General features: G+C 44.3%; 1 protein-coding gene across 2 annotated transcripts in view; it reads left to right on the top strand.

The window, feature by feature from the left end:
• Positions 1 to 18,741, top strand: part of CNNM2 (cyclin and CBS domain divalent metal cation transport mediator 2) — a 185,509-nt gene that overhangs the window by 159,063 nt on the left and 7,705 nt on the right. For both annotated transcript variants that reach the window (XM_011957363.1, XM_011957362.1), the window contains exons 3-5: positions 985 to 1,122; positions 3,426 to 3,595; positions 16,927 to 17,020. In XM_011957363.1, the coding sequence (XP_011812753.1) occupies positions 985 to 1,122; positions 3,426 to 3,595; positions 16,927 to 17,020 (402 nt within the window). The remainder of the gene's footprint in view (positions 1 to 984; positions 1,123 to 3,425; positions 3,596 to 16,926; positions 17,021 to 18,741) is intronic.

Raw genomic sequence — 18,741 nt, 5'->3', positions numbered from 1 at the left:
AAAAATTAGCTGGGCGTGGTGGCAGACACCTGCAGTCCCAGCTACTTGGGAGGCAGAGGTGAGAGGATCACTTGAGCCTTGGAGTTGAGGCTGCAGTGAGCTGCGATTGTGCTGCTGCACTCCAGCCTGGGCAATAAAGCAAGAACCTATCTCAAGAAAAGAAAAAAGAAAAGGAAAAAAAAAAAAAAACAACAATTACTTTGTGACGTGCAAAGATTATGTGCAATTCAAATTGCAGTGTTCATAAAGAAAGTTTGATTGGAAAACAGCCATGCTCCTTCATCTTTCTAAACAGCAGTGTGGAGACTATGTAGACCCGCAGAGCCTAAAATATTGACTCCCTGGACCTTTTCAGAGGAAGTTCACGGACCCCTGTCCAGATCGCATTCGTATCTGGTTGACCTTGAGGATCTCATGGTCTGGAGTAGCAGTGAAGCAAACAGATACTATTAAAATACTGCTCTGCGAAAGCATTCTTGTTTGTTTCTTAAGGAGGTTTCATTTGTGTGTTGTCTTTCAGCAGAGGCGAGGGGCCTCTTACAGGTAGGGACACTCCTCCCTTGTGTGTACACAGTGGTGGTCCTTTGCTGGAGTATGGTGACATTGAGCAGCAGTGGACTGTGCACTCCAGGCTGCACGCCCTGTTGCTGTGTGCTTCTGTGGGTCCTGTGAGAGGCTCTGTCAGCATTTGCCTGATGCTATGCTCACAAGGGCCCTCTACAGACCTTCCTGCAGTACATTCACTAATCAGGCAGCCCGTGGTCACTCTCTGCGGACTGCGTGGTGCCCAGGCTGCTGTGCTGAGTTGATGAGGATCTGGCCCTCCCTCCCTCCTTCCCTGTGGCGTTTGTGCGTAGAGCGCCTGCATCTGGAAATACAGTCCAGCCCTAACAATATATTTTGTCTTTTTCATTCAGAAAGAGCCCTGATATCATGGGATGCATTTTCTTATTTTTTTTTTTTCTCTTTTCATTCCTCCCTTAGCTGACAACAGAACAAAAAAGAAAGTGGCTCACCGGGAACGAAAGCAAGATTTTTCTGCCTTTAAGCAGACAGACAGCGAGATGAAGGTTAAAATATCACCGCAGCTCCTCCTGGCCATGCACCGTTTCCTAGCAACAGGCAAGTGCAGCTTATCACAGTTTGAGATCTCTACCAGCCCTGGAGTGTGTTTCTCACCCACCACTGACTGGGGTGGGCTGGGGGTGGACACTGGGAAATGGGGTGATAAGTAATGCCACTTTTGTGTTTTGTTTTTTGTTTTTTTGTTTTTTTGTTTTGTTTTGTTTTTTTCTTTTTAAATTCTCTCCTCTCCTATGTTCAGTGTCGGCATGAACCCTCTGAGACATTTACCAGGGGTGGACCAGTAACTTAAAATTGGTCTGAAAGGTAAGGATGAATGTTAGTGCCACACTGCATGTGAACAGTAGGCCAGGCCATCTCCTTCCAGCTAGGTCTGTGGGAGAGCCAGCTGGCGGAGCAGGCTGATGGTACCAGCCTGGCACCAGCTTGTTTGATGGACAATTGAGTCCATCTCTCTTCAGCTTGTCCTGGAAGCACAGTTGGACATCAGTGGTAACACAGGGGCTGTGATTTGCAAAGAAGAAAACTAGGTTTTCACAATTAAATCTTTATCTTTTATGGTTTTAATGATATCAAATTCTAAGAACTTTGATGTGGATTTCTTGATGGCCTCCTCAGATCAGATTAACTCGAGTCCATTTCCGGAGGCAAGTGTTCATGTTGTTTAAACCACCAACCCAGCCGGCACTGACTGCTCCAGAGAGGTCAAGGTTGAATGGATTTAAGATACGACCAACCCTTCTCCCATCCCCAGATGCTCTCCAGGGTTGAGCTCTGGTGGCCAGGGGAAGTGTGAAAAAGTCTAAAGCATCCATTGGCTTTAGAAGACGTCGGTGTCCCTGATAGGCAGCCAGTGCCTTTCATCTGCATGCAGTAGACTTAAACCATGTTTAAAAGAAGACTAGCCGCAACCACCTGACGGAATGCTGCGTAACTCTTTAAGGTTGCCTTTTCAGAAGCCTGGAAGTGCTCAATATAATATTTATCACTTTAGAAAATATTCATAACTTAATACAAAGTGGGGAGAAACAGAATCTAAAACTATGTGTACTTTAAGATTAGAGTTGTGTTTTTGTGTGTACACACATGGATACACGAGCACACGTGCCTGGGCATGGCACTGGAAAGAAATGCTCACTCAGTTGCTCAAAATGGTGATCTGAGTGGTTGGCTTATAGATAATTTTTACTTTCTTCTTTTTCTGTATTTTCTAAAATTCCTATAATGACTATCTTATTACAAAAAAGTCACAAGTTAATACAGAACTTACAGCTTTCATAAATACATAATTAGAAAATAACAGACAATGTCTTTCACTTATTATTCTTTTTCTAGTTTTGATAATACTGTTCCTCATCATTTAAGAACCACAAATCAAAACTAAACAACTAGGCCGGGCATGGTGGCTCATTGCCTGTAATCTCAGCTCTTGGGGAGGCCAAGGCAAGCAGATTGCTTGAGACACCCTGGCCAACATGATGAAACCCTATCTCTACTAAAAATACAAAAATTAGCCAGGCATGGTGGTGGGCGCCTGTAATCCCATTTACACAGGAGGCTGAGGCAGAAGAATCACTTGAACCTGGGAGGTGGCGGTTGCAGTGAGCGGAGATTGCGCCACTGCACTCCAGCCTGGGTGACAGATTGAGACTCCTTCTCAAAAAAAAAAAAAAACTAAAACTAAATCTCCTACTCTGCTTCTGAGATATCATAGAGTCCAGTTGTAGGATAGCACCCTTCAGTCAGTAATTTTTGTTTTTGTATTTAAAATAAAATTGCTATCTTCGTAAGTACTTTTGAACATTACTTTTTTTTTTAATTAGCATGTTGATGTGTGCACATGCCCTGTTCTTATTTCCAGTCTCAACCCTCTTTGTTCCCCACATTCCTCGGGGTAGTTGAGTGGGAGAGGGAGACGTGGGGCACCCGTGTGTGTGCGCTGGCACTAACCGCACCCGATGCTCCTGACCTTGGCTTCTTCCTTTGGCTGTTGGTCGACAGTCAGACTGTTATGGCTTGTTGAGGGGCATCCCCCGCACTCAAGGAGCCTGCTTGCAGTTGATTTTCATTTCTGTCAGTCAAATTAGTGTAGTTTTATGAGGACTGAAGTCCATGACGGGTTGAAAAGGAAAGAAGTAAAAGGAACAAACGTGAGAATTCAGCACTTTCTAATTTCTCCCAGGTAATCTGTCCCCAGTGGATCACCAAACGGAAGCCTCATCCATCCAAATACTATCACTTTGATTCCAAGTATTCTTATCTAAACACCTCAATTACTATTAATAGTATCATTTTTCTCCCTCTGTTTGAAATGTAATATCAAGTTGTGTTTATATCTATAGAAGTAGAAGCATTTAGCCCATCCCAGATGTCAGAGAAGATCCTTCTAAGGCTGCTAAAGCACCCCAATGTCATCCAGGAACTGAAGTATGATGAGAAGAACAAGAAAGCCCCTGAATACTACCTCTACCAGCGCAACAAGCCAGTAGACTACTTCGTTCTCATTCTGCAGGTCAGAAGAATTATTTATTAGTGGTTTGCTCTCACTGAGTATCCATCTTTCAGTTTGGTGTAAGTGAATGGGTGTCACCGTGTACATACTGAACCCTTTCTATAGGGGGTAGCCTTAGACATGGGATAATTTCATCTTCCTGTTTTCATATCTGTAAAGTAATTCTAATTAAAGCAATGCCAATAGTTACTTTAATTTTCAATACTAAAAGGTACTTTGACTGGGTGCAGTGGCACATACCTCTAATTCCATCACTTTGAGAGGCCAAGGTGGGAGGATTGCTTGAGGCCAGGAGTTCAAGACCAACCTGGGCAACATGGTGAGACCCCTGTCACTACAAAAAATTTAAAAATGAGCTAGATGTGGTGGCATGCACCTGTGGTCCCAGCTACTTGGGAGGCTGAGACAGGGGACGGTCGGGGGGGGATTGCTTGAGCCCAGGAGGTTGCCATGTTTGTACCACTGAACTCCAGCCTGGGTGACAGAGCAAAACCCTGTCTCAAAAAAAAGAAAAAAAAATGTTGGGGGGATGCACTTAGTGATTACTGAGTTCAATGAAAATGGTGAATTCAACTGTTAGTATTTTTTGAAGAGTTTGGGAGAGTTTACCAGTACATGTCCGGATCTCAGTGGCTGTTTGAAATTTAAGTGTCATGGTTCTTTGGTCCTTTTTCCATCCTTTTTTCCATCCTTCATTAGGACTTAAGTTTATACAGCTTCTTAGAGATCTTCTTAGCATCTCTTCCATTAACACCACCGAAATAATCCATTTGTTGCTGTTTTTATTCCTGGTTACCAACCAAACTGTTTTATAGAGGAACTGATAGGATAATTACAGCCTCTTACAGCAGGGTAGCTAATTCCTTCTCACTGTAACATAATTCAGTAGATGAGGTGGGAAGGTCAGTTCATTCTGAAATTCCTTTGAGTGGCTTTGGTGTGGGTTGACAGAAGTCCTTGTTTTATCACAGTCTCACTTAATAGAGCTCTATCCTTGGCATGGAGGCCAAAGTGGATATTAGTCGATAAAATGCTAATGTGGGCCGGGCGCGGTGGCTCAAGCCTGTAATCCCAGCACTTTGGGAGGCCGAGACGGGCGGATCACGAGGTCAGGAGATCGAGACCATCCTGGCTAACACGGTGAAAACCCGTCTCTACTAAAAAATACAAAAAACTAGCCGGGCGAGGTGGCGGGCGCCTGTAGTCCCAGCTACTTGGGAGGCTGAGGCAGGAGAATAGCGTAAACCCGGGAGGTGGAGCTTGCAGTGAGCTGAGATCTGGCCACTGCACTCCAGTCCGGGCGACAGAGCAAGACTCCGTCTCAAAAAAAAAATAAAAATAAAAATAAAATGCTAATGTGATCAAATGTGTAGATTCAAACTTGGGAAAGTGTTGTGTTCATGTGTGACCCTGTGTTTGGGCAGCATTGTGGTGTCTGGAAGCAGGAGTGAGGAGTAGGAAAATGCTGAGGGTTAGCTAATTGCATGTCACTTTCTTACAGTCCTTCTTAGAAACTTCTGTTTGCAAGTTTACTAATTTAGTACCCTGATTCATCTTCTAAATTTAGTTTTCCTCAATTGTTTTTTTTTTTTCCTCTCTGGAGATACATAAGATTGAAACTCTGAGTGCACTGTTGGGAATTTAGTTTATTTACTGCGGTAAGGGAATAAAACATTCATGTTTCTCATAAGTGTGAGATGTGAATATTCCTTAAGCCTGAAGAAACTGGATACATTGAAGACTGTCACAGGAGGAATTGGAAGATTGACAATGTGAATTTCAGTGGTAATATTAGAAACGATGTGGTTTTCAGTTGTCTCCTTTTGTACAGTTAGCATTTATGAAGTTGTGATTCAGTAATGCTTTATTGCTATATAAGAAAGCCATGGGTCTAAAAATCTTATAGAAAGGGGACTTCATAATCTCTGTCCGTTTACAAGTAAATCTTTTAAGATATTTTTGATAAGACATTTATGTATATTTACCTGAATTTGTACACCAATTGGTGTTAAATACATATATAAAGGTGACAAGTTTTTTGAACTGTTAGGCTGATAATGCCATGGGGGTTTTATAAGTAGTGTGTATACGTTTGATGAACAGGACTTACGGAGATGTTTGGTGAAAAACGTGATCTTGCAGACAGACAATTACCTAAGGTACGAAGAGAAGAGCAAAATGAAACACCCTCCCAGTTTTGGTCACTCTGGCATAGTTGCCATCATTACAAAGCATATTCTACATAATACGTCACTAAGCCAGCACTGGAAGTTCATGCCACTTTAGGGAGCATGTTCCACTTTTTTTCATTTTTATTTTTTATTTATTTATTTATTTTTGAGATGGAATCTTGCTCTGTCACCCAGGCTAGAGTGCGATGGTGTGATCTAGGCTCACTGCAACCTCCACTTTCCAAATTTAAGCAATTCTCCTGCCTCAAGCTCCCGAGTAGTTGGGATTACAGGCATGCTCCACCACACCTGGCTAATTTTTGTATTTTTAGTCGAGGTGGGGTTTCACCTTGTTGGCCAGGCTGGTCTTGAACTCCTGACCTCAAGTGATCCACCCACCTCGGCCTCCCAAAGCACTGGGATTATAGGCATGAGCCACCGTATCTGGCCTCCGCTGCATTTCAAGAGCACTAAATAAGAAGGAAGCAGTAATATCTGCCTTCCCCTTCCTGGCCTCAGTGCCGGTGAGATGCTCTCCCTTCAGGAAAAAACCCTTTAAGTAATTGATAGCAATATAATTGTAAATAGAAACACATCATTTTTTAGTTTAGGTCCTAGATAAGATAAATTCCAAATTATTCAAGGAAAATGACCTAAGTAAACAAGAGTATTTTGTAAGTTACCATGTATATACCTCCCACTACATATGCATAAAAAAGCCAAAACTTCAAGTTATCTGAAAAAGTAGATCTTTACACTAAAATGCATTTCAGAAGCAATAAAGACAGTTAAAAGCACAGTAAATCATGGAAAAAACTTTATTGGCTCTACATGCTTTAAATAACTTAACAAAATACATATGTAAGTAGAAATAGGAACATAATTTTGGTGGAAGTGTTTTTTACACCATCATAAAAGATCAGGCATACTGAAAAAAGTCAGTTTTAAACTGAATAACTCGTAAAATAGAATTAACAGATTTAGAGAAAATTAGACATAAGCTTTTTTTAAAGTATATTTCTCTTGATTATGTGGGCTGGGTATGGTGGCTTATGCCTATAATCCCAGCACTTTGGGAGGTCAAGATAGGAGGATCGTTTGAGGATCATTTAAGGCCAGAAGTTTGACATCAGCCTGGGCTACAGAGCAAGATCCCCTTCTCTACAAAAATTTTTTAAAAATTAGCTGGGCTTGGTGACCTGTGCCTACAGTCCCAGCTGCTCAGGAGGCTGAAGCAGGATTGCTTAAGCGCAGGTGTTCGAGGCTGCAGTAAGCTATGGTGGTGCCACTGTACTCCAGCCTGGGTGAAAGAGTGAGAATGTCTCAATAAAAAAGCTATGTGACTCATAAAATTTATCGTTTATCATGTTACAGTGTACATGCTAGTAAATACAAAAATTTCATAAAACTACCTGAATCGACCATGATGAAATAAAATTAGAAATAAAAAATACATAAAAGTGCTGGGTATAGTGGCTCATGCCTGTAATCCCAGAACTTTGGGAGGTTGAGGCGGGTGGATCACTTGAGTCCAGGAGTTCAAGACCAGCCTGGGCAACATGGTGAAACCCTGTCTCTACAAAAATACAAACATTAGCTAGGAGTGGTGGCTGCTACTCGGGAGGCTGAGGTGGGAGAATCGCTTGAGCCTGGCAGGCAGAGGTTGCAGTGAGCCGAGATGGTGCCACTGCATTCCAGCCTGAGGGACAGAGTGAGACCCCATCTCCAAAAAAATAAGATAAATTTAAAGAAAAGGCCATATATTAAAAAATACTAAGCCATGTTAAAATTGTGATAAATTCTTTTATGTAGGCTTATATTCAAGACACAGAACACAGTGTGTAATGTCCTCTCATTTTTGTAAAAGAAATAAACATGCATCTACATGAATTATCTTCAGAAGGTTATCCAAGAAACTGGTAACAGTGAGTCTCTAAGGAGGCAACTTGGAAGGCTGGAAATAGGGTGGAAGGAAGACTGCCTTATTCCTTGTATAGTTTAACTTTCTCACCTCATGCATATACTATTTAAGTAATTTAAAAATAGAGCTAATGGCAAAATAAAAGTCCTAAATAGCAACTGAGTTAGAGAAAACATATAGAATATAATAAAATATATATAGTATTACCATAAAAGTCGGTTATTAAATAATGTAAATACCATATAGGTGGTCTGTCAGTTTTAAGAAATCTTATTCCTCTAAGTACTTAAAAAGAAAATAGAGAACTATAATTATGTGAAAAAAGAGCAAAGCAGCAAACTAAAAAATAGCAAATTAGTAAAGATTGTTAAATAAACTGGCCAGTCGTGGTGGCTCACGCCTGTAATCCCAGCACTTTGGGAGGCTGAGGCAGGCGGATCACTTGAGGTCAGGAATTTGACACCAGCCTGGCGAACATGGTGAAACCCTGTCTCTACTAAAAATGCAAAAATTAGCTGGATGTGTTGGCATGCGCCTGTGGTCCCAGCTACTCAGGAAGCTGAGGCCCAAGAATCACTTGAACCCGGAAGGCGGAGGTTGTAGTGAGCCAAGATTACGCCACTGTGCTCCAACCTGGGTGACAGAGCGAGATTCTGTCTCAAAAAATATATAATAATAATAATTTAAAATTGAAAATGCCTTATAACCCACAAATACAATCAAGATTTGGCTCTTTAAAAATGTCAACAAAGTCAGTCTTCTATTGGCATAATTGATGTGATAAAAGAAAAAAAACAAAAAGTTCTCTCCTTCCCCATAAAAGCAGCTAGAATAAAAGGATTTGCTAGAAAAAATATTCAATCTTCAAAAAACTCCCAATTTCTATATTATAGAACAAGATGGCATGATAGTCAATTGCATTCTTTAAGGGTGATATGGGCTTAATCCTAAATCCTAAGATCTGATAATACAGGCCAATCTCACTTGTTAACATTGACATAGAATTTCTAAATAAAATGATAGCAGATAGCAACACACACCCAGGGTTACTGACTTGTGGCTGCGACTGAACTGGATTTGTTTTAGGAATGTAGTGCTAGTTTAAGAACAACAAAACCAAAATATGTCACATTAATTGGGAAAGCAGTAAAAAAAATTCGAATTTATATCAGTAGATGTCAGAAAGACAACTGACAGAGTTAAGCATCTATTACTGATTTTAGAAGACAGATACCCCATCCCTTCACATTTTTAACTGTGAATGGTGGACAAAAAAGAAAAAGTACAATAAATCATATCCTAAACTGGCAGCCTCCCATCTAAATAAATCATTGCTTTACAAAGCTATCTATGCAAATATATTTATAGCAAATCTATTAACTATAAAATAGTAGAAACAGTTCATATCTATTTTTTTTCTTTTTTTTGAGACGGAGTCTCGCCCTGTTGCCCAGGCTGGAATGCAGTGGTGCAATCTCAGCTCACTGCAACCTCCGCCTCCCGGGTTCAAGCGATTCTTCTGCCCCAGCCTCCCAAGTAGCTGGGATTACAGGCATGTGACACTACGCCCAGCTAATTTTTGTATTTTTAGTGGAGACGGGGTTTCACTATGTTGGTCAGGCTGGTCTCAAACTCTTGACCTCGTGATCCGCCCACCTTGGCCTCCAAAGTGCTGGGATTACAGGTGTGAGCCACTGTACCCAGCCCAGTTCATATCTAACTAAAGTGAGATGATGATAATATGAGGGATCACTATGTAGTAATGGAAGAAGTGGAAAGCATGTGCAAAAAAGTCAAGTAAAAAAATAGTGTGTTCACAGTGATTATAACTGTTATGAACCATTTTCCTAATAAAAGTAGAGCAATAGGCTGGGCGTGACGGCTCACACCTGTTAATCCCAGCACTTTGGGAGGCTGAGGTGGGTGGATCACTTGAGGTCAGACTGGCCAGTGTGGTGAAACCCTATCTCTATTAGAAATACAAAAAAAAGCCAGGCGTGGTGGTGCATGTCTGTAGTCCCAGCTACTTGGGAGGCTGAGACAGGAGGATCGCTTGAACCTGGGAGGCTGAGGTTGCAGTGAGCCAAGATCATGTCACTACACTCTAGCCTGGGTTACAGAGGAAACTCCGTCTAAAAAAAAAGAAAAAGTAATAGATCATTGTATAATTTATGCAGTTGGTGAAGATTTGTTGGTTCTTTGGGGAGTAAAATGTATAAATGAGCTAATAAAAAATAGTATGATTGCTCTTCCACAGCACATAACCAGATTATAATTTAGGAAACATATAAAGAATAACTAAGAAATATGTGAAAACATAAGGAAAACAAAAGGAATACCTGTTTTATTTGCCATTACATAACCTACAGAAAGGAATACTTCCCCCCCCCGGAGTTAATTTTTTTTATTGGTTTCATGCCCCAAATTAATGTTCTTCCTTCCCTCTCCCTGTGCCTCATTCCCTGTGCCTCATTCCTTCTGCCTGCCTCCCACTTCATCCACACTTTTTTTTTTTTTTTTTTTTTTTGAGATGGAGTCTTGCTCTGTCGCCAGGTTGGAACGCAGTGGCGTGATTTCAGCTCACCGCAAGCTCTGACTCCCTGCCTGGTTCAAACGATTCTCCTGCCTCAGCCTCCCGAGTAGCTGGGATTACAGGCATGCACCACCATGCCTGGCTAATTTTGTATTTTAGTGGAGATGGGGTTTTTCCATGTTGGCCAAGATGGTCTCGATCTCTTGACTTCATGATCTGCCTGTCTTGGCCTCCCAAAGTGCTGGGATTACAGGTGGGAGCCACTGTGCCCGGCCCATCCACACTCTTTTTTTAGAGCATCTGACATGGATTCAAAAGGGACTTTTCCCTATAAAGAGGGGTCATCTCCTTGTGGAGATGGCAGATGGCATCTTAGATTTATACAGCCCTTGACAATACTTAGTATGCCTTCACCCTTCACCTGATATGGGAAGGAGAATTTAAGCTTTTAATAGCAACCTCCTCATGGGTTTTTAAGTTGCATGGTCTGTGTACCCCAGTGCAGTAACGGATCCTCAGTCTTGAGTCAAGCACAGATAATACATCCCTTTTACTTGGACACCCAGCATTGAAACTTCTAAAATTATACTACTTAAGTATATGTCAATGTAAAATTGACTAGGTATAAGCTCCCTTTCCTTTAGAACTCTGATATATAACTATAAACCAAAACTATTAAATGAATAAACTCTCGGTGTGTAGGTGATATTTGGCTGATCCGGAAGGGCCCCGTCCCAGGGCTGTGGAGGGCTGCTGCAGTGCACGCTCCCTTGCACTCAGCACACCTGGGCCTTTGTGTGTCCAAGATGACCGCACCCTCCAGCCCTTTGCCAAATTTGAGCTACTTTGAATGTGTGTTTCTATGGTGTGTTGTGCTATAATTTGGCCTCCACTGGGTGTGACTGAATTACTTCCCTGTTAAATCCCACTCTGTTTCCTACTCATTAGCTTAGTGCTTCTCACAGTTTAATGTGCAGAGGATTCACCTGTGGGTCTTGTTAAACTGCAGATCCTTCAGTACGAGATGAATGCTTCCGTAGGTCTGGGGTGGAGTCTGAGATGCTGCGTTACCAGCAAGCTCCCAGTTGACAGTAGCAAGGCTTAGCTGTGATGCTCCAAGTAATACCACGTGGCACCAGAGTGGCCAAGGTGGGTGCTGGCACTCACATCTGGTGGTAGCACTTGATTGGAAAATGGTCAGATGGTCCAAAATGTGTCTAGATTAATTTTGACTATCAACATTTTGAAAAGTAAATTTAGCAAACTTGCCGAGTCTGGCCATTCCATCGCAGGCTCCAGATTGAAAGCATTGCTAGAGAGTGTTGGGGCACCAGGTCTCCCCAGGCTTTGAGTGGGCATCTTTGGGTGCTGCCATCCCTCTCTTGGTTAATACAACCCAGTCTCTGTGCCCCTGGCATCTCATCACCTCCTTTCAGGAGTCAGGCCCCCCTGAATACCTTGTGATGGCGATTTGAAAAACAAGACAGTGAGCGGGAGACCAGGTGGCCGCTCAGCATGTGGCACATGGGGAAGTCCCACCTGGGAGCCACATACACTGATCCTCTGGTTGGCGCTGTTTGCACCAGTGTGGTTGGGCCCACACTGGCTAGGGAAGCTTAGCATTCCACTTTGAAGCCAGGCATGGCACGGGCTGTTGAGTAGGTTGTGGACACTTAGAAACTTTGAGAAGAGGTTTTCTGATCCCTTTGTCCGAAGAAGGGCAGGATGCTGTGAGAGATGCTTTACTCAGGAAGCCAACTTTGCTGGTCCAGTGAGGCCTTCTTCCAGGTTCGTCAGTTTATAAGCATGAAGCCCTACTTCCCTCTGGGAATTCTTGGAATTCGTCATGTCCTGTCCTGGTTTTTTTGGTGATACGCTTGACTAGAGTGAACTTACAAATGTTTCAAAAGTAAAATCAATATGTAGCTTCCTTATATGGAAAAACTTGTTATCTGAAAAGATACCTATTAATCTCGAGCCAGGTAAGCCATCTCCTCCTGGGCCCTAATTTGTATACTGGTAAGGTTATTTGAAAGTGATTGTTTTTTGGAACCACTAACACGTAAATGAATAAGATATGTTTACTGGATGTTTTTGAAACTTGCCTGCCAGAAAAGTTTAAATCCTATAGAGAGGGATGCAGAGGGGTGGGCAGGTTTGAAAACTCTTGAAATTGTAGAGTCATAGAATGCTGCTATAGAACTGAAAGAGCTGCAGGTACCCTTTAATCTATTGCAATTTTATATGAAGTAAAATTACTCTAATGTGATAACTCTTCCTAAGTGCTGAGATATTTTTAACAAAGTTTTTGCCAGTTTGAGGCAGAATGAGAAAAATACAGTTGCAATGAGCTTTTCATAAAGCTATGTGTATTCAGTTTGAAGACCTGTTACTCTGAAATGATATATTTTCTAAATTTGAGGGGTTAAATGTCTGGTCTTTTATGAAATGATGGTAACAGTAGATAGCTGGGTTTTGTTTTTTTTTTTTCTGCGACAGTGCCTCACTATTTCGCCCAGGCTGGTCTGGAGCTCCTGACGTCAAGCAATCCTCCTGCCTCAGCCTCCCCAGTAACTGGGATTACAGGTGTGAGCCACTTGCCTGGCAATAGTTGTGTTTTTTTTGAATAAATACCTTTATTTTGCCCAGGCACGGTGGCTCATGCCTGTAATCCCAACGCTTTGGGAGACTGAGGAGGGAGGATCAGCCAGGAGTTCAAGACCAGCCTGGGAAACATAGTGAGACCCTGTGTCTATGAAAAAAATAGAAAAAGTTATTTGGGCATGGTGGTGCACGCCTGTAGTGCCAGCTGCTCAGGAGGCTGAGTTATAAGCATTGCTTGAGCTCGAGAGTTCAAGGCTGCAGGATTCTTTACCGCAGGTGCGGTGAGCCGTACACTCCAGTGCACTCCAGTCTGGGTGACAGAGCAAGACCCTGTCTGAAAAGAATACATTTTAAAACCATCTTTATGAAAAACAAATTTGGCAACCCCATGTCTTTCCCTGTATCTGTCTTTGTAGAGGTGTGTCTTACTGGCCATTAGGATGGAAATGTCTAGGAATACACTGAGCTAGTGTATCTACTCCGTAACAGTGGATCTCGACTAGATGGAGTCCAGAGGGAAGATGGCAGATCCTCCCCTGCCTGGGATCCTGTCCGGAAGGACAGAGGAAGCATCAGCTGGAATGGCAGTGGTCTGGAGTTTTGAGTCTTGCAGCTGCCCTTGCTTAATCAGCCGACTCAGCTACACTGCCTTTGAGGGAGTCCCTTGAGAGGCCAGGCACACAGTTTCCAGGGCTGGGGCCACTCTTCACAGACAGAGCCTTAAAGCAATGATTCCCAAAGTTTGTGGCTTGCTAGAATCACCTGGAGAGCTTTTAAATAAAATCCTCATGCCCAGATTCACCTATATCATTAAACGAGAATGCCCGAGGGCCAGAGCCAGAGTCAGTAATTTGGGAATCTCTGCTTTGAGTGTGCAAGGCAGAGCTTCATGCCTCAGAGTGGAACCACTGCACACTTCCAAGAGGCAGATGGTGTGAACCTATGGATTAAATAGAGGGAAAAAAGATGCATGGTTTTCTGTTTTATAGTCATGTTTTGGTAGTGCCAGCCCTACTGGGCCTGACAGTTTATCTCCAAAGAATAGTGACCTGACATCTCTCTGCAGGGACACAACACAAAAGCCCCTGTAACTTGTACAACAAATGCTCCAGATAACTGGAGACCCCCAGGAATGGAAGTCACCATGAGGCTCCACTGCATTTGACCTTCCTCCTGATTTCCTGCATGGAGGGTCAGCCTCAGAGCTGGTCATGCAGCCACTCTTGAGGTTATAAACTACAAAGCAGACATTTGCAGCCAGCACATAAGTGTCAGTTCAGGAAGAGATGGACGCGGAATTGGGGAGACATGTACCGCAGCCACTCCTGTGTTTGTTGCTATTTCTGAACCTTGTTCCTCCCCTCCTCTCTGAAGGGACCCTACTTCAGGGACTTCTCCAGCACCCAGAGTCCCAAATTTTCAACAGCCTTCCTGTGGTCCCACAGATGGGGACGTCCTGCTGCCTGTCCCTCTCCTGCCGGGACCACCGTGCCCCCACTGAATCCTCTGTGGGGTAGGAAAGCCTCCTGCAGCCCCCAGCGGCCTGTGGTCAGCGATGCTGCTCCCCGGCGGCCTTGAGCAGCTGAGGCCCTGACCGTCCTTGCCCCTGGAATTCTCCTGTCCCCTGCTCTTCTGCCATGGTGCTGCTCTCTGGGCCTCCCTTGTCAGGCTCTGCCGTGGTCCTGTTACGGTTTCAGTTTTCCCTCCTGCTCTCAGTTGTGGGCCATGCTTCAGTCCTTTTCCTTTCTCAGGTCCACGTCCCCAGCCCTGACCTCTCTCTAGACCTCCTTTCTCCCACTCATGGTGTCCGTGTTCCTCAGCCCCTCCCGATGGGCCTCTGGTTCCTATACTCCTGTCTCCCTGATGGCTTCTCTGAATCATGCTGGTCCCTTATCAATAGCTTCTCTACCGCACTCCCTCCTCAGGGCTGTGGCCGCCACCCTCGCGGAAGCAAACTCTGTTCCTCCACCCAGGACCCGACCATGCCAGCCCTTCGCCTGGGGATCTGCTCACCCAGCTGCCTTCCAGACCTGCCCTCGCTCCTCCCTGCAAATCCAGAGCCTGGCTGGCCACTGCCGCCGCCCTGGGCCTCCCTCGTGCTGTCCCCTTCTCCTGGTCATCCACAGCTTTTCCTTCCTGTGTGTGCTTTGTCTTTATGTAAGAACAAGAAGATTTTTCTGGGAGCTTCTGTTCCCAATGTCTTTTTTCTCATGCTGAGCTCTTGTGTGCCATGTTGTGGGCCATTGCTTCTCATGTGCTCACCTGTCCCTGCTGCATGGTCAGCCCGTGGGGGATGACAGCTGTCATCTCCGACTCCACAGTGTCACCTGTAGGGCCCTGCCCGTGTGGGGAGGGTTTTCATTACCTGCCCATTTGCAGGTGGATTTTATATCATGGGTAAAGTTATAAGTTTATACAGCAAGATAATTGGCTAGGGACTGGTGAACTGTCATTTCTGTTGAACATGAAAACCTGAAAGGCAGTAGTTCATCTTCTGAAGAAGTGGCCCAAGAACGAGCTTTCATAATTGGAAACTTAATATGAAATAATAGTTTGCATCAGGTGGCATAGCATCTTTTTTTTTTGAGACAGGGTCTCATTCTGTGGCCCGTGCTGGAGTACAGTGGCGCAGTCACGGCTCACTGCCTCACAGGTTCAAGTAATCCTCCCAAGTAGCTGAGACTACAGGTGCACGCCACCATACCTGGCTAATTTTTGTATTTTTTGTAGAGATGGGGTCTTGCTGTGTTGCCCAGGCTGATCTTGAACTCCTGGGCTCAAGCAGTCTACCTGCCTCGGTCTCCCAAAGTGCTGAGATTACGGGTATGAACCACTGCTCCCAGCCTCCTAGCACCCTGATGAAGAGCTTGTTCTTGACTAAATCTTGCTGATCCCCCTCCCCTGATTTGTGGGAGGGGAATGATTTGTCTACTGCGTTGAGTGGTGCGCATTAAATGAATTCATAAAACACTGATGTGTTAGCACAATTCCTTTTCAATACATGGCATCTTAATTTTTGTTCACCCATTGTAAAGGATGCCTCACACAGTTGTAGTAATGGGAACAAGAGCATTTCTGACCCTTGGCCTGAAAATCTAAAAGTGAAACTGACTTATGAGAGCATTTCAGTAGCCCGGAAAACACAGTGAACACCTACCATGCAGGGATTATAGTGGACCCTAGGGCTCCAGGGATGAATAAGACACTCTGTCCCAAAAGAACTCATCAAGGTAAACAAGAAGTTGTAGACAAGTTAGCGAAAGTGAAGAAAAGGGAAAATCTTAGGGGGAGGAGAGGGGAACTTTGTTTTAACGGAAGGAGACTGTCTTCAAAGTGCTTTTCCAACACAGGAGAAAAATCCCCTGGAGCTTAAGTCCCTCCAGGAGTGTAGACAGCAAGTTACCAGCCTGCGAGGGGTCTGTTCAGTGGTCAGAACACCGTGCTCATGAGACGAGAGTGGGTTCTACCCAGGTTATTCCTCTCTGTTCCATGGCCACGAACCATGTCGGCCCTTGACCCTGATTCAGCCCTGGCTCTGGCTCCTTGGACAGCCAGGCAGCCATCGCCCAGCATCGTCTTGGTGCTCGGTCCCACTGATGGAGCAAGAGCGCCATCTTTTCATAGCTGGAGGCCTGAAGAATCCAAGAACTACAGATATTGGGAAGATACTAAGTGGACTCACAGAAAGTAAACATTACAGGCCAGGCACAGTGGTTCACGCCTGTAATCCCTTGGGGAGCACTTTGGGAGGCCGAGACAGTGAGACAGGATTATTGGAGCTCAAGAATTCAAAACCAGCCTAGGTAACATAGATCTATCTCTACAAAGAAAATTGTATTTTAAGTTTTTAATATAAAAATTATTTTAAAAATAAACATCACATTTACACTGTCAGCTCTGCATAATCAGCCAAATCCAGTTTTCATATTTAAAACGAATGAACCCCCTCCTCTCAGTGATAAAGATAAGCTGAAGCTTTACCCCCTCGATAGTGTTGGGAAAGGAAATTCGACAAAAATCTAAGGAAGGACCAAATATTGTACAGAGTGTGCCAATAGGTTCTTGCAACTGGACTGAAAATACCTGCATTTTCTCTCCACAGGGGAAAGTGGAAGTGGAAGCTGGGAAAGAAGGTATGAAGTTTGAAGCGAGCGCCTTCTCATACTACGGTGTGATGGCCCTGACAGCCTCTCCAGGTACGTTTGGTTCCCAGCCGCACAGGGCAGGGCCACATGTTAGGAAGTAAGGCCCCTCTCCTGTCATCTTTCCCTCTCTATCTGCCAGCTGACCCACTCATTTCCTTTTTGAACTTTTTTTTTTGAAGTATATCATATATGCAGAAAATCTGCACAAATCCTAAGTATACACCTCCATGAATTCTCACAAACTGAACACATGTGTAAAGCGGCACCCAGATCAAGAGACAGGACGTTACCAGCCTTACAGAACTCCCATCACACTCCCTTTTAGTCACTGGTCTCCCAGAGTAACTGCTGTCTTGACTTCTCGGTTAGCCTAATTTTGCCTGCTTTTGAACTTTGCATAAATGGAGACACTGTGTGTGTTACACAGAGGCTGGCTCCTTTCTCTCAGTGTCGTGCTTGTCACGTCACCTCTGTTGCTGTATGTGATCACACTCTTATTTCCTCTTGCCATGTCTAGTATGCCACTGTGTGAATACACAGCAGTGCTCGTGTCCTTTCATTGCTGATGGACATTGGGGTAGTCCTGTCGGGGCCTACCATGAATATGTGGCTTTGAACATTCTTGTACATGTCTTTGGGTGAATGTGTGTGTCCGTTTCTGCTGGGCGTGCGCCTGGGGCCGGCGCTGCGGGTCAGAGCGTGTGCCTCTGGATTCAGCTGTGATGCACCCGCTTCCCCCCACCTGTGCTGTGTGAATTCTGGTTGCTCTGTATCCAGCACTTGATATTGTTGAGTCTGTTAAATGTTAGCAGTTTGGGAGGTCTTAATTTGCATGCTTCCGAGGACAAATGAGGTTGTTCCTATATACAGACTGCCTGTGGCCGGCTCTTGTCTGAAGAACTGGCCAGTTGAGTCAGCCAGTTAAGGGTGGGTGGCCATGGGATTGATTCAGTTCTCTGAGCACAATATTCCAAGATGCCGGCCAGCCAGATGTTCCCTCAGACATGAACACAGACACCTGGTGGCTTGCTGGCCGCTGGGGATGGCGCTGCTTGGCAGAGCGCACACGCTTGCTATTAATACCTTAGGCAGCCCGAAGAGTTCGGGCAGGTCGACAGAGGTGCTGGAGTGCCACCTTGTGGCAAAAACACCAAATGATGTGCGGTTTTAGGAAACCTCATTTACAAACCTCAAACCTAAAAATAACCCATTTTAAAAGAATTCCTGAAAGTCAGGCTTCAAAGGGGAGTTTTTGTGACATTGGTCTTCATCGATTGCTCTACCCAATAGTCTGAGGAACCCAAAGATGTTTCAGTTAGAAAGTCACTGAGACGTCAAGAATTCTGTTGCATTTCTAAACTTCCTCTGTCCCAAACACCCCTTCTCACTATCCTGGTGCAGGTGTTTGAGTCCTGGGGGCACAGTGTTCCCACTGTCAACTGCTGACCAACACCCATATGCATTGTGAACATGGGCCTGTCTGACCCTACTTAATGAGTTGGTTTCTGTCGTAAACTTGAAGGTGACCTTTGTTTTCACTGCTTAGTGACAGAGACAGGGTAGCTCTTACCTAGGCATGAGAAGACCTGGGTTATAGCTTCAGCTACATCACAGGCAGGCCGTGTGATGTTGAGTGAGGCCCTTGGTCTCCACCTTAAGAGGATATAATGATACCAGCTCATGTGATTATTAGAAGACTAGGATGCAGTGATCCTCACACAAGTGCTTTTTCCCCTTGAAAACACGAGAGGAAATGTGGGTACGGCAGAAAG

Source organism: Colobus angolensis, unplaced genomic scaffold (genome assembly GCF_000951035.1).
Source record: "Colobus angolensis palliatus isolate OR3802 unplaced genomic scaffold, Cang.pa_1.0 Scaffold44, whole genome shotgun sequence".
Lineage (NCBI taxonomy): Eukaryota > Metazoa > Chordata > Mammalia > Primates > Cercopithecidae > Colobus > Colobus angolensis.
Note: the sequence above shows the minus strand (reverse complement) of the source record. Positions and strands in the feature narration are given on the sequence as shown.